Source organism: Pyrus communis, chromosome 10 (genome assembly GCF_963583255.1).
Source record: "Pyrus communis chromosome 10, drPyrComm1.1, whole genome shotgun sequence".
Classification (NCBI taxonomy): domain Eukaryota; kingdom Viridiplantae; phylum Streptophyta; class Magnoliopsida; order Rosales; family Rosaceae; genus Pyrus; species Pyrus communis.
The window spans coordinates 6,073,972-6,089,744 of record NC_084812.1 but is presented as its reverse complement, the minus strand read 5'-3'; the positions used below and the strand labels follow the sequence as shown (position 1 = coordinate 6,089,744).

The 15,773-nt window shown below is 37.8% G+C and overlaps 1 protein-coding gene across 1 annotated transcript; it reads right to left on the bottom strand.

Annotated features, from left to right (window-relative positions):
* Positions 1–3,978: 3,978 nt before the first annotated feature.
* LOC137747743 (uncharacterized) lies at positions 3,979–4,992 on the bottom strand. The gene has a single exon (XM_068487898.1). It carries the CDS (start codon positions 4,990–4,992, stop codon positions 3,979–3,981), a length of 1,014 nt encoding a protein of 337 aa, XP_068343999.1.
* Positions 4,993–15,773: the final 10,781 nt, after the last annotated feature.

The window sequence follows — 15,773 nt, the reverse complement described above, 5'->3', positions numbered from 1 at the left end:
TCTCATGATCCTATCCGTTTATTGTTTTAGGTCATGCTTGCAAATTTTCACTCAAATCGGAAAACCTTCAATTCTTTAAATTAGTATTAAGAACATTTTATGGTTTATCACCAACACTTATTTATCTATATATCATATCACGTAAAATAACTAAACCTTTCGAACTAAGTGAAATTTTGCACAGGTTAGTTAGCCGTCTTAAGTTACTAACTGACCACTCCCCTATATCATTTAAGTGTTCAACCTATGTCAAATTTTCTATAAACTAATTTAACAGCAGAAGTGTGTATATATAGCTGACCTGCATCTCATGTTATCGCACCCATCAGATTTTTCGCGTAGTAATTGCAACTTGCGCGCCTCTTCCAGTTACTTTTCTTCCCAAGCTCCTCCACCATCCACTCTTCATATATAGCTATTGGTACAATGAAATCATGTATGCCAAGCAACCTTACAAGTAGCGCAGAAGTCTCTCTTGCAATAAAAACATAGATAACAAGGCAATCTGGTGCCATCATAATTCTTATGAAGCAAGGACAGGGCTGAGCAATCCTCTTAGGGGCAGTACAAGAACTTGTAGTCAGTCCCTGTAATAATCTTTTTTCTTCTCAAGGCATTGCACCACCGGTCAATGACGGCGCGTGGGAGAATTGGACGGCAATACTCAAGGTCTAACATGCCGTGGCAGCCCAGTAAGGGGCACATAATGTTTGTGACATTGTATTCGAGGTTGGACTCAACAATTTTAGCAATACATTTTTCACAGTAAAAATGGGTGCAACCCTTGATCTTGAATAAGAGTACCTTATGCATTTGCTCAACACATAAATCACATGTAAAAGTTTGATTGCGGTTATGAGCCAAACCCGGCTGCCGGCTTCGTTTCATAACTTCAAATGTTCTTGCCTCTCCCTTTGAAGCATTCATGATCCAATAACGATGGAGGAATGGAGAACTCCTTTATAGTATAATAGTAGGAATAAGACTCCTAAATTCCTAATTAGAGTTAAGGGAGTGCGTGTTTATCATTTCACTAGAGATGACAGGAGAATATGTACTTGCGTTTAATTAGAATTTCACTAACGGTTAGCTCCCTTTGTCCATTAGGATGTTGGATAGTGGCCAAATTAGGCTAGGAAACAAAACAATATTGATGAGGGAACATCATGATGAGGATTATGTTTCCTTGTTTTGTGGCTTGATTTGTTCCTTATTTTGTGGCTTGATTTGTTCCTTGTTTTGTGGCTTTTTCAAAGCCATAATTATTGGCTTTCGGGTGGAAGAAAGGAGGAGAAAAAAAGGGGCTGATTTTTATTTCAATGCTTGCCAAGGTTTGAAGGAAAAGCATTCAAAGAGAGGGTGAGAGAAATCAAGAGAGCTAGAGTGAAAGGTCTCTTGTGAAAGAACTCTTGGGGTAGAGTGAGGCTATTGGGAAAATTCTGTGAGTGGGTGTACAAGGGATATGGGATTGGGTTATGTCGATTTAACTCATGTGTAACTTGTACTGTTTTTCTCATAGTGAAGAGCAATATCTCTCCGAGGACGTAGGCAGGTTTTTGCCGAACCTCGTAAATTTCTCGGTGTCTTTATTTCTTGTATTTTAAACTATTCAACTGTGGGTTTGTATGTTGGTGAAGATAATCAGCCAAGGCACAACATAGGACTCAACCAAACCAAGATGCATACAATATATTTCTATTGTGGGGGGTGGGGGGTGGGGGTTCGAATATTATGGATTTTAAGTGGGGAAGTCACATATGTGTGATATTGTGTGCATTAGTAAACACATGATTAGTGAGGAACCAAAATGATTATCCAAGACTTCATGTGTTAAGTTAGGAATGCGAATTATATCAAGGGACATTATGAAATGCACACATTTTTTAGCCTCACACAATCATGTTCGTTAATCTTGATTGATTTATTTAATCTGATGCTATAAATAAAAAAAGGAAAACTAATGAAAAGGGTTTGAAAACTTTGAGTTTTAATGATAAGGACAAAATAAAGAGTAAAGTGAATAGTATCAGGATTGATTTTTTGGTGTAAAAATGTAGTTTTTTGTTAAAATGAATAGTACCGCAGACTTTTCATTAAAACTCCTAATAAAAAAAAAGTGCGTGAAAAGTTCAAAGAAAGTATGTTAAAATTACCTTCTTTATTAATTTCAATACACGATCATGTTGGACGAAATTCTACTTCTGCCCAAAATTGAATGAAAATTGAAATGCGCATGTAGATTATTAAAAATTCTAAACTTCAGATCCGATTTTTTGAAAAATAAAATAAAATTTGCCAACTTATTCCAATCAATTTTTTGTTGACATATTCCAAACTTAATAGATTAAAAAAAAAAAGTAGCAATATAAGCAAGTGCCATGATCATAAGTTACATACGAAGAGAATAATGTTTTTGGTCAAAGCACGAAACAATAACCTTAAAAGCAAGGTTACTTGCTCATCAAGCGTCAAGGTTGCCCATCTTGATCATTGAAATTTCAATGGTCCCCAAGTCTAAAATTAGGGGAAAGTGGCACCATGGATGGCACGTTGACACAAGAAAGTAGTGGTTGTGTGGGAAATATTTTGTACGGGTCATAATCAGTGATTTTTTTAACACATAAATATTTCTTGAGACGAACTCTGGATGAGCAAGAATGGTTCTAATTTAAATATTTGTACAGTGATATGATCGTTACATAACCACCACAACATGTTTTTTGTATTAAAAAAAAATAAAGAGTTTCGAACCCAAAAACATAGGGGATACAAATTGGTACATAACTACCACACCATGCTTCATTTTTATTTAGTTTCTTTTGCGTTATATCAATTTATACACATTAAAAAAATATATAAAAATAGAGCAATCAAAATTTTAGACCATGCAAAGTCCTTTGTTTGAATCTTGCTCGCATGGGGACTTCAAAATCTCAGAAATATTTCATTCATACCCATCAACCGCCCCATTTTCTTCCACAAACATCAAATAAACTCACCGTAATTCACAAATTTCAGGGTTCTTGAATCTAGGAATGGCAGAATAAGAAATAAATCAACCACTAGTCTTGAATGATAGAGTAAATTAGGGTGGTTCACACACCTTTTTTTTACCTTTTCACATACCTTTTTCAATTTTTATCATTTGATCTTCTTCAATTCATTCAATTCGACGACTAAAAATTAAAAAAGATGTGTGAACGATAAAATGGGATGTATAGATAGCACTACTTGTAAAATATACTCTTTGGATTATTAATTATTATAAGAAAAGACAAGGAAGATCCAAATTCTACATATATGAAAAAACATCCAAAAGTGATATTAATCCCATTAAATATTATAAACATGTAAACAAACTGAACCATTAATGATGATAATTCTAGTATCATGAAGGAATTAACAAGCAAAGTGACAGCGAATAGATGAGTTCCTCCTTATTATGTAATGCCGCATCCTGCATTTAACCTGTAGTATTACAGCAAGATGAGCAAAACGCATTATTCATTACAGCTTGGACAAAGACGGGTATGAGAAGTTACGGAGGCTTCTACTCCACAATTGTGACAGAAAGCATGTCGACACCTGTAACAATAGTTATCAACTTTTATGAGAAAGAATAAAACAAAACACCAAAAAGATAATGTCAACTTTGGTGAAAAAGAATAAAACTAAACACCAAAAAGATAATATTCATCTAAATAATTGGAGGGAACGTTGCAGACTTATTATAAATAATAGTATAATTTACATTAAATTTATTTAATCTACGAGGATCCACCACTTACGTAGGGTTTATAATAAAACGTAAGACCACATGATAAAGTTCCACAGTAAAATATAGTCATATATTATTCTCGAAATTAATTAACTAAACTGCAGAAAATCTAGAAGAAACGAAAATATCAGAATAACAGTTAACTCAAATTAAGGATTTTGATTCCAAGCATAGAAAAATTGAACCAATCTACAGAAAATCTAGAGGCAGTGGACAATTTCAACTGACCTGCATAAAATGTAGCTACACCCCTCATTTCTTTCAACGTAATAATTGCAATTTGGACACCTCCTCCAGTTCTTATTCTTGGCAAGCACTTCCAACATCTTGTCTTCGCCCTTCTCTTTCAACGTCTGAAACATGGCACAATCAAATTCGGTATGCCAAGGAACCTTACACATGGCGCAAAATTCTCTATTGCAATGAGGACACACAGACTGACTGGTATCCTCTGGTTCCTCATTAATCAACAGTGCCGAGCACGAGTTGTATGGACAGTATAAGTACTTCCTCCGAGGGTCCATAACGACAGATTCACATAAGGCCTTTCCCCACCGATCAAAGATGTCTTCCGGGATAATTGGACGGCAGTACTCGATGTCTAATGCGCCGCTGCAGTCCGGTACTGGGCACGTAATGCAAGTGACATTGTCTTGCAGCTTGGATGCTATGAATTTAACAATGCAGCCTTGACAGTAAAAATGGGTGCAACCCTTTATGTTAAATGAGTCTTTCAGGTTAACTGGCTCAACACAGAAATCACATATGAAGGTCGAATCAATATCGCTCTCAGGGGCAAGTACAGACTCATATAAAGCATTGCCCCACGAAACAATGACGTCCGATGGAAGGATTTGACGGCAGTGATCTGGGTCTAAGACACCCTGGCAGTCCGGTACAGGGCACACAATGGATGTGACATTTATTCGGAGATTAGAGTCTACGTATTTAACAGTGCACTCTTGACAGTAAAAATGGGTGCAACCCTTGATGTTGAATGAGTTTTCCAGATGAATCAACTGAAGACAGAAGTCACATACAAATGTTGGATCAGTATAAACATGTTGGTTCTTCTCCAAGATCTGAGCGAAACCCAAATTTATTTCCTTCGTATGTAATCCTCCTGTCTGTTTGGTTCTGACGGAAATGTGCTTGCTCAATTTCTTGCTGCTGCTGCTGCCCCTTTTGTTTCGGCTCGAAACTTTATTGCCCATCTCTCTTCTGTTCTCTCTACCTACGGCACTGGAGAAGCCTTCATTCCGGGGAAGATAGGGCGGCTCACTCTTGTAAATTTTAGTGTTTCAATATAGGGGTTAAATAAGTTTGGACCTCTTGTAGCTTCCTTGGTCAGTAAGGATTCCGAAGACAACCGAATTTTGATCTGATTCCAATTTCTTCAAAGGGTTTAATCATAATTAATAAAACCACCCAAATCTCTTCATTGGTGGAACCTACAGCTTAAGGTGTATGACTCATAGTTTGGCATAGACTAAAACATGTGAATGTATTTAAAGGTTGTTGAATAGTTCACAATTGTAAGTGGTAACCTTTTACTATCTTCCACAAAATTTTCCTTTCGGCAATTTTGAATGACCATTATGCCACTGCTTGCTTATATCTAAGGGTTTTCATATATATAGTAGTTGCGGTTTTTGGCAAACTAATTACAATGTAAGGGGGTGTTTTCAATTAGAATTTGAGAGATTTTAATTTTTTTTTTTTTTTACAAATTTAGGGTTATTCAATCAGAAGTTTAAATGATTATCTAAAAGTCAAAGTGTATTTAATCAGGATTTTAAATGTGCTTTAATAAGTGTACTCACTTATGAATTGATTTTTTAAAGAATTTTAAAAAGTTGGGGAATCGATGGAATTTGAGAGATTTCGTAGTGTATTTTAAGCATTCTCAAATCTCATATCTCTCCCTGAAATTTGAGGCAATTCACTAAATTTTTTACATAAAATCCCTAAAAATCAATTAAACTCTATTAAATATATGAATTTATAAATCCATTAAAATTCCTCAAAACCTCAAATACACTCTTAAGTTTCACCTTCTTGCCGTTGATGTGCCCCAATCTCCACAAAGATATGTGCTTTTGAATAATTCACACAATTGTTAATATTCAACCTCTTCCAACAAAAATCAGATTAACAATAATATTCCACAAATCTCAGGGGTTCTTGAATTTTGGAAACGCAATTGTTTTTTTTTTTTTCATCAATTTAAGAAATTACAAAAACAATGACCAAATCCTTTCACAAAAAGCATGGCCAGCAACTAAACAGGCCCTTTCATAATTTCAAAATCGATCATCATCCGCAGAAAAAAAAAGATTTAAATATCGTACGCCGGTGGGCACAGTTTTGACAAATGAAGAAACCTCTTTGCCCTCCACAAGTGTAATTGACACCTACACGAACTCAAACAATAAGCATATTGACACCTACACGAACTCAAACAAGAAATCCATCGGAAAAGAAAATAATCAACTTTGACGATGAACCCAAAATCTATACCAAAATGTAAAGTCGAAATAAATTGTATGAGGATAATATATAGTATCTTAATCTAGAGGTGCATCAAACAGATATGCCTCGTTTGGCAATTCGGACTGTATTGACTATTTCAATTGAATATGATAAATAATCATTCGGTTAATACTGACTAAATCGAGACAACTCGGACTCTATTGACTATTTCAATCGACCATATTCTTTATACACGGCACCTAGCATACTCATATTATTGAATTCATCATGCGTAATCACAAATGCCAAGATTCTATAAAATAAATCAAATGCACTTTCAATTTCCCCATTTGGGATATAACCTGCAATCATGGATGCCTAGGAGTAGTTAAATTAAGGGGATTTTAACGAAAAGCTTCACTTTAACGAAAAATCACATTTTTTACATTAAAAAGTTAATCCTGATACTATTTACTTTATTATTTATTTTATCTTTATAGTTAAAACTCAAAGTTTTCAAAAAAATTTCATTAGTTTTTCTTTTCCAAACATAATCTGATAAACCCAAAGAAGAGTAGAAATCAATAAGCCCACTTCAAATGAATTCATCTCCCTGCAGGCCGTACTCATACTAAAGAGTTTCAACCGAGATAATAACCAAATTCATCAAAAAGCTCAAAAGAAAAAAGAGAGAAATTCAGAAGGTTATAACCCACACCAACCAAAATTAAACCCATTTAGCAGATTAACACGGAAATAATAAATACCCCAATTCACCAAAAAGCTGAAGAAGTTGGGAAAAATTGCCCAATCCATTTCTTCAACTAGGTATGAATTTTCAACATATCTAACTCAGGATCCTTGCAATTCTTGCCAAAAACCCAACCAAATTGATTTTTTTCAATGATTCGATCCATATCAGGAAAACAAACCAAGTGGGTAGCGTTCTTTTGTCAAGGGAGATGGCCGCAAAATGAATAAAAAAATATACAGGTCAATTTTTTTCAGATCTGAAAACTGACAAACCCTAAAATTTTAATTAATACAAAAAATTATAATCAATTGCAAAATTAGAGAGAACAATAACCAATTTCAATTAATTGAAAGGAAATTGCGAGAAGAGTAGACGGAGGAGGGCAGAAACTGATAGAAAAGAAGAAGAAAGATTGCAAGAAAAATAGATGGAGGAAGGCAGAAACCGATAGAGAAGAAGAAGAAGAATGGGAGGAGAGGAGACGAGAAGAATAGGAGGAGAGGAGACGAGAGGGCGAGCGGTACAAGTGAGAAAGAGAAAGCAAAGCGTGTTTTCTACCTTATCCGACTAAATAATACCGTGTTCTGGGAGAGTATAATTAAGCGGATGTGAACCGGATAAAATGAGTGGGCTCGGAATGTTAATTCGGTGATTATTTAATACGTATAGGCATTAAACATCGGATTTCCTATTATTAGTATTATCCGGTGTTTTATACGGCGTACCAAACCATGCCATAATATCTTAATCTAGAGGATGCTTTTAGTTTAGGTACGAATAAAAAAGTCAACCAAAACAATTTTACAAATACTATTGTAATTCAAAATAATTACATGATTGTCGCTTAATCCTCCCATGTTTAATATAATTTTTAGAATCTCTTCCAACAAAATTACATTCCATGTTATTGGAACTGGATCCCCTCCGGATCCACCAAAATTGAGTCCATTAATCAATGAATCCGGACCGTTGAAATTTGATCCAATGGTTACAATTATTATAACTTTTAGGAAGCCCTCTGTTTATAATCGTTTGATCAAATTTCAACAACTTGAATTCATTGATTAGTGAACTCAGTTTTAAAGGATTTGGAGGAGATCCTGTTCCCATGTTATTGTGCTAACCTTTTTACTATTCCGTCACATCCATCAGCCAGCCGTTCAATATATTCCAAACAAAAATCAAAACGCAATGGGAGCTTTTTAAGCATTTGCATTATCAATCTAGGAAATTACAAAAGAATTTGACCAGATCCATCACAAAAAAAAAATGACCAGCAACTACGTACATCCATCGTTTCATTATTTTTCGAGCTGTCATCCTACGTTGGTTGAAACAAGTACAGTAACCTGAACATTGCACTCCACCTTTGTAACAGAACCTATATCGACACTACAAAAACTCAACAAGAAATCAATCAGAAAAAAAATCTATACCAAAATGTAAAGTCCATTTAAGTTCAATCTAGAGCAAATTCAAATAGAAATCCATCAGCTAATCAATTTTTCGAGCAATATTCTAATTTAATCTAAATCAATGGGAGGGGAGAACATTAATCTAGGCAACTTAACTATGTCTAGGTATGCATCAATCAAACATTCTTTTTACTAATGGGGCCGTTTGATAATTATAAAAAAAAATGGTTGTCTATTAAAACAGCCCCTTAGAAAATTAACCAATCTGCAAAAAATAATAGAAGAAGCAGAGAAGTGCAAATTAACTGACCTGCATTTGATGTAGTTGCACCCAGATATTATTTCAACATAGTAATTGCAATTTGGACACCTCCTCCACCTCTTCTTGGCAAGCTCTTCCAGCATCTTGTCTTCACCCTTCTTTCCCAGTTCCTGAAAATTGGCACAACCAAATTCGGTATGCCAAGGAAAGGTCACTTGGCGCAAAACTTTCTTTTGCAATGAGGACACACAGACCGAGTGGTACCCTCCGGATACTCATGAATCACCAGTTCCGAGCACGCATTGAAGGGACAGTACAAGTATGTCTTTCGAGGTGCCATAAGGGCCATGACCACAGATTCACATAAGGCCTATCCCCACCGATCAAAAATGTCTTTTGGGAGAATTTCAAGGCAGTACTCTGGGTCTAAAGTGCCGGTGCATTCTGGTACGGGCAGATAATGCGAGTGACATTGTCTTGGAGGTTGGAGACTGAATTTAACAATGCAGTCTCGACAGTAAAACTCAGTGCAACCGCGTATGTTAAATGAGTATTTCAGGTTAACTGGCTCAACACAGAAATCACATATGAAGGTTGAATCAAAATCGCTCTCAGGGGAAAGTACAGACTCGCATAAGGCATTGCCCCACAAATCAAGGACGTATGGGATGAATTGACGGCAGTGCTCTGGGTCTACGACACCGGTGCAGCCCGGTACAGGGCACGTGACGGAAGTGACTTTTAATTGGAGGTTGGACACTATGAATTTAAAAATGCACTGTTGATAGTAAGAGTGAGTGCACCCCTTGAAGTTGAATGAGTTTTTAAGATGAACTGACTGAAGACAGAAGAAGCATGCATTTTTTACCACTTTGGAAAGTTGCTTACTGTTGCTGCTGCTCCTTTTGTTTCCAGTACAAATTTCGTTGCCCATCTTCTCCTCTCTCTATATATTTAGAGAACTGGATGAAAGATAATTGAAAATTGTGTAAACTCAACTCTGTTTTGAGCTGAGGCTTCACATTTACATTCAAACTCTCAAGTTTGTTGGGTGCGTGATTCTACCTACTAGCTTGTAAATAGGGTTTCAAAGCTACGACAAGATCCTGCAATCTTTTTCCCATGGCCTATAACAACAACGTAGCTTCTTGCCAACCAGCCAACTCCACCCGCAAACCACAACCACACCCCCCCCCCCCCCCCCCCCCCCCTCCCCCTCCCCACAAAAAAAAAATCCTCAAATGAATCCCAGCTTCATCGAACCCCCTGTGGTTGGCTCAAATCCTGCCAATACTGAGAAGCCCTGATCTGATTCCGTTGTCTATCCTCCCAAACACCTTGTTGGCACCACTGCTGTCGACACAGCCTACACTATGTGGATGCAGCGAGACCAAATGATCATAAGTTGGATGAAGGGCTCACTAACGGCGTCTGTCTTGTGGGCTGTGGCAAGTAAATGTACTGCTCGTGCTACGTGGGAGGACAGACAATGAACCCATAAAAGCATTTTTGACATCCTTCCCACCACTCTTCCTCTATCCTTTTCATCATCCATCATTTCTTATTTTTCTTTATAGAGCAGAATAAACCCTTTTGATTAAAAGTATGATAGTAGAGATGATAATACAGACCAAGACAAAATTGAAAAGATAATATTCGGGCGATTTTTTGGTCTAATCTAAACTAGAGAGAGGAACATTTGAACTTTGGTGCAGAGGACACTGCCCTACCAACTTCGCTAGGCCCCCGTCGTGCAGGTTTACGATTTCAAAAGTACGTAATATTGAATTCAATAGATAATACACATCTTATTAGAGTAAACAAACTGAACAATGATCTAATTTCGGGCATCCAACCACCTGCATCAACCTTCTGTAGTACTGCAGCAAGATCGTCCCTTGAGAAAAGAATTAGGATTATTTCTTACAGCTTTGACAATAACGGGTATGTTCGACAGCTTGAATTCCACTACTGTAACAGAAAGCAAATCCGCACCTGCAACAATAATAGTAACCAAATTTGATGATCAACGAACACTAGGGCAAAGAAATATGAACCAAAAGATGAAATTTATATAAGTTGAAGGATAACAGTTAACTCAAGTTATTTAATTCCGAAACTGATGGGGAATTATATGAAATTAACCCGCATTTCATGTAGCTGCACCCATCTATTCTTTCAACATAGTAATTGCAACGTGGGCACCTCCTCCAGTTCTTATTCTTGGCAAGCTCTTTCAGCATCTTGTCTTCACCCTTATCTCTCAGTTTCTGAAACATGGTGCAATTGAATTCGGTATGCCAAGGAACCTTACACTTCGCACAAAACTCTCTCTTGCAATGAGGACACCGAGCCTGATTGGTATCCTCTGGCCCCTCGTGGATCAACAGCGCTGAGCACGTGGCAAAGGGACAGTATAAGTGATTCTTCTGAGGCCCAATAACCACAGATTCACATATTGCCTTGCCCCACCTATCAAAGACATCGGTTGGGAAGATAGGACGACAGTAATCAAGGTCTAATGAGCCGGTGCAGCCTTGTGCAGGGCATATTGTTGGAATATGTGGCCAAGTGGCCAACTCACATCCACTTTCGGCTAATAAAATAATAAGGTGGACAAAATCATTGTTGCTTTCCTTGTTTTGAGGAGAAAAGGAAAAGGCTAGCAAGTAGCCTTATTATTTTATTTGTATTTGGTTGTTTTTTAAAAGGGAATGAAGGGTGCAGCCGAGTGTAGAGGAAAAGAAGGAAGGGCACCATTTGTTTTTCAGCATTCCTTTTGTGAGAGCACCGAGAGTAGAGAAAAGTGAGGGAGCTCATTTCAGTTTTGGGAGCAAGAGAGAGTTGCTGAGAGAAATCAAGAGAGCTAGAGTGAAAGGTCTCTTGTGAAAGAACTCTTGGGGTAAAGTGAGGCTCTTGGGAAAATTCTGTGAGTGGGTGTACAAGGGATATGGGATTGGGTTATGTCGATTTAACTCATGTGTAACTTGTACTGTTTTTTCTCATAGTGAAGAGTAATATCTCTCCGATGACGTAGGCAGGTTTTTGCCGAACCTCGTAAATTTCTCGTTGTCTTTATTTCTTGTATTTTAAACTATTCAACTGTGGGTTTGTATGTTGGTGAAGATAATCAGCCAAGGCACAACAATTGGTATAAGAGCTTTGTTGGAAGCTTTGGTTCATTGAAGGTTCAGATTTATTATTCACCATGATGACTACAAACATGTCGTTTTCAGTTGAGAAGTTTAATGGGAAGGGCAGTTTTACTCTCTGGCAGATGAGAGTAAAGGATGTCTTGACTCAACAAGGCTTGGTTAGAGCTTTGAAGGGAAAAGATGGGAAGCCTAAAGAAATGACAGATGACCAGTGGGAGGAGCTGGAGTCGCGTTGTGTTAGCACGATTCGACACTGTATAGCTGATAACATTATCAACAATGTTATGGATGAAGATTCTGCGCCTGCACTGTGGGAGAAGTTGGAAAAACTCTATATTGCTAAGAGTTTGACCAACAAGTTACATCTGAAGAGGAAGCTGTACAAGCTGAAGATGGATGAAGGCGGGAATCTCATGGACCACATGAATGTGTTCAATGGATACTTGGATCAATTGAGGAAAGTTGATGTTAAGGTTGAGGAAGAAGATAAAGCCCTCTTACTTCTTACCTCACTTCCAGATTCATATGAGAATCTTATGACAACCTTATTGCATGGAAAAGATACAGTAAGTTTGGAGCAGGTGCAGGCTTCTTTGGTGTCTTATGATACACAAAAGAGGAAGACCATTATTGATGGTGGGCACGAGACTGCTTTAGCTGTTCAAGGTTGGAATCATGGAAGAAAATTGGGAGGAGGATTTGAGAGAGACAGCAGGTTCAAATCAAGCTCCAAAGGCAAGGGACCACAATGCTATGACTGCAAAGAATTCGGGCATAAAAAGATAAATTGTCCTTTGAGAAAAAGAAAGGATGATCTTGGTCCAGGTAGCAGCAATTTTGTGACGGAAGACTTCGAGTATGCCCTCTAGGTACTCGAAGCAACACATCTCCTGGTGATGTATAGTCTCAAGTGTTGCAGGGGTTTTGCAGCAGGTGGAGCTATGAGATTCACAGGTGATGATATGGTCCTGAAGAATGAGAAGTGTGAGGAATGTTTGTCTGGCTCGACGGGTGTTGCTGGAAATGGGTGCACTGAGAAGTTTCCAAGTTGCAGACAATGAAGAGGAGGAAAACCTGCTGGAGGAGATGAGGATGTGTCGAGATCCTGTCTGAAGCTAAATGTTTTTTTTTTCTTGCAGCAGCTGCACATGCATTGGCAGTGACTGAATCGGAATAGGACCAACGAGGTTGATTCAGAGTGTGCATGCTGGTACATAAGGCCAATGGACTTTGGTACAGTTTGAGTCGAGGTGGAGATCATTATGAGTACCAGAAAGTTTGGGGAATTTGATTTAATTACCGTTGTCCTTAGTTTGTACTTTGGGTGCTTATGGTGAGTGCTGATTCGAGTCTCTGTGATGTTTTCGAATTTGGCCAAGGTGGAGATTGTTGGAATATGTGGCCAAGTGGCCAACTCACATCCACTTTCGGCTAATAAAATAATAAGGTGGACAAAATCATTGTTGCTTTCCTTGTTTTGAGGAGAAAAGGAAAAGGCTAGCAAGTAGCCTTATTATTTTATTTGTATTTGGTTGGTTTTTAAAAGGGAATGAAGGGTGCAGCCGAGTGTAGAGGAAAAGAAGGAAGGGCACCATTTGTTTTTTCAGCATTCTTTTTGTGAGAGCACCGAGAGTAGAGAAAAGTGAGGGAGCTCATTTCAGTTTTGGGAGCAAGAGAGAGTTGCAGAGAGAAATCAAGAGAGCTAGAGTGAAAGGTCTCTTGTGAAAGAACTCTTGGGGTAGAGTGAGGCTCTTGGGAAAATTTTGTGAGTGGGTGCACAAGGGATATGAGATTGGGTTATGTCGATTTAACTCATGTGTTACTTGTACTGTTTTTTCTCATAGTGAAGAGCAATATCTCTCCGATGACGTAGGCAGGTTTTTGCCGAACCTCGTAAATTTCTCGATGTCTTTATTTCTTGTATTTTAAACTATTCAACTGTAGGTTTGTATGTTGGTGAAGATAATCAGCCAAGGCACAACACATATAATGGAAGATACATTGTCATCAAGCTTGGATGCTACGAATTTGACAATGCAGTCTTGACAGTAAAAATGGGAGCAACCCTTAATTTTAAACGAGTCTTTTAGATCAACTCGCTCAACACAGAAGTCACATACAAAAGTTGAATCGATATCATCACTCTCATCCACGAGTGCAGATTCACACAAAGCATTTCCCCACCCATCAAAGACGTCATCTGGGAGAATTGGACGGCAGTAGTTGGGGTCTAGCACGCCGGCGCAGCCTTGTACGGGGCACATAATAGTGGATGTGACATTGTTTTGGAGATTGGACACTACATATTGAACAACACACTCTTGACAGTAAAAATGGGCGCAATATCCGAGATGAATTTCGCCTCACACAAGTCACATACAAAAGATGGGTCATCACCAATATCAACAGCATGTTCAAGTTTCTTATTTTTCACGGAGGACATGTGCTTACCCTTTATGTATTTTCCTGTGAAAACTTTGCCTCCCAGTTTTTTTCCTGTGTAAATTTTGCTACCAAACTCTTCTCCTGTGCAAAGTTTGTTGCCCATCTCTCTCTCTCTCTCCAGAGGTTAAGAATCTAAGATAGCAGTGTGTCAACTGAACAAATAATAAGAGGATAATTACAGATAGTGTGGTTTAATTATTAAGACTGACCGATGTGATGTATCTTCTAGGGCTGAATTCTGGATCATCAACTTGATCTTATATATACACAAAAGGAGAGTCCGTAAGTGGTAAAGAATAGGACTTTCCTTCATCAATAAGACGAAGGGTTAAAAAAAAAAAGTAAAATATAGAAAGATTGAGGATAATAATGTTAACCTATTGGAGATATAAATACCCATACATAGGAGACCAGTCAAAGGTCGGGAAATGTCTAAATGCCCTGACAACCCAACGTTAAGTTGAAATATACGGCAGGAATAATAACTTATTTTATTCCACACACCAAAAAGAGATATATATACAGCCCTAATTACATAAGGAAACATAATAGGACACAATATCTACATTCCTAAAAAAGATACCTCCTATAATATTTACATGATCTTTATATGCTTTTAATGACTCATGCTAACACTCCCCCTCAAGTTGGTGCATAGATATCACACATGCCCAACTTGACCAGTGAGTCATTAAATGTTCTACTACATACTCCATGAGTGAGGACATCTGCAAGTTGCTCCTCGGAAGTCACACATGGAAGAGAGACAATTTTTCTTTCGAGTTTTTCCTTAATAAAATGTCTGTCAACCTCCACGTGCTTAGTCCTATCATGTTGCACTGGGTTGTCTGCTATATCTCTTGCAGACTTGTTATCACAATATAATCTCATAGTATCCTTTGGCTTGAACCCAAGTTCCCAAAGAAGCTTCCTCAACCAAAGAATCTCACACAATCCTTATGCCATACCTCTGTACTCAGCTTCAGCTGATGATCGTGAGACCACTTTCTGTTTCTTACTACGCCATGTAACTAAATTACCTCCCACAAAGGTAAAGTATCCAGATGTTGATCTCCTATCAGTTACATCACCAGCCCAATCTGCATCAGTAAAACCTTCAATTCTCAGATGTCCATGTCTCCCATATAATACTCCTTTTCCCGGTGCAGACTTCAAATAAGCTAAAATATGCATGACTGCGGCCATATGATCTGCACTTGGTGAGTGCATAAACTGGCTCACAACACTTACGGCATACGCAATGTCTGGACGAGTATGAGCCAAATAAATCAGTCTTCCTACAAGTCTCTGATATCTGCATTTATCAACCGGTACCTGATCTGGATATATACCCAAATGATGCTTCTCAACTATAGGAGTATCTACCGGTTTACACCCTAGCATACCAGTTTCCTTCAACAAATCCAACACATATTTACGCTGAGACAAGAAAATACCTCTGGATGAACGTGCAACTTCAACTCCCAGAAAA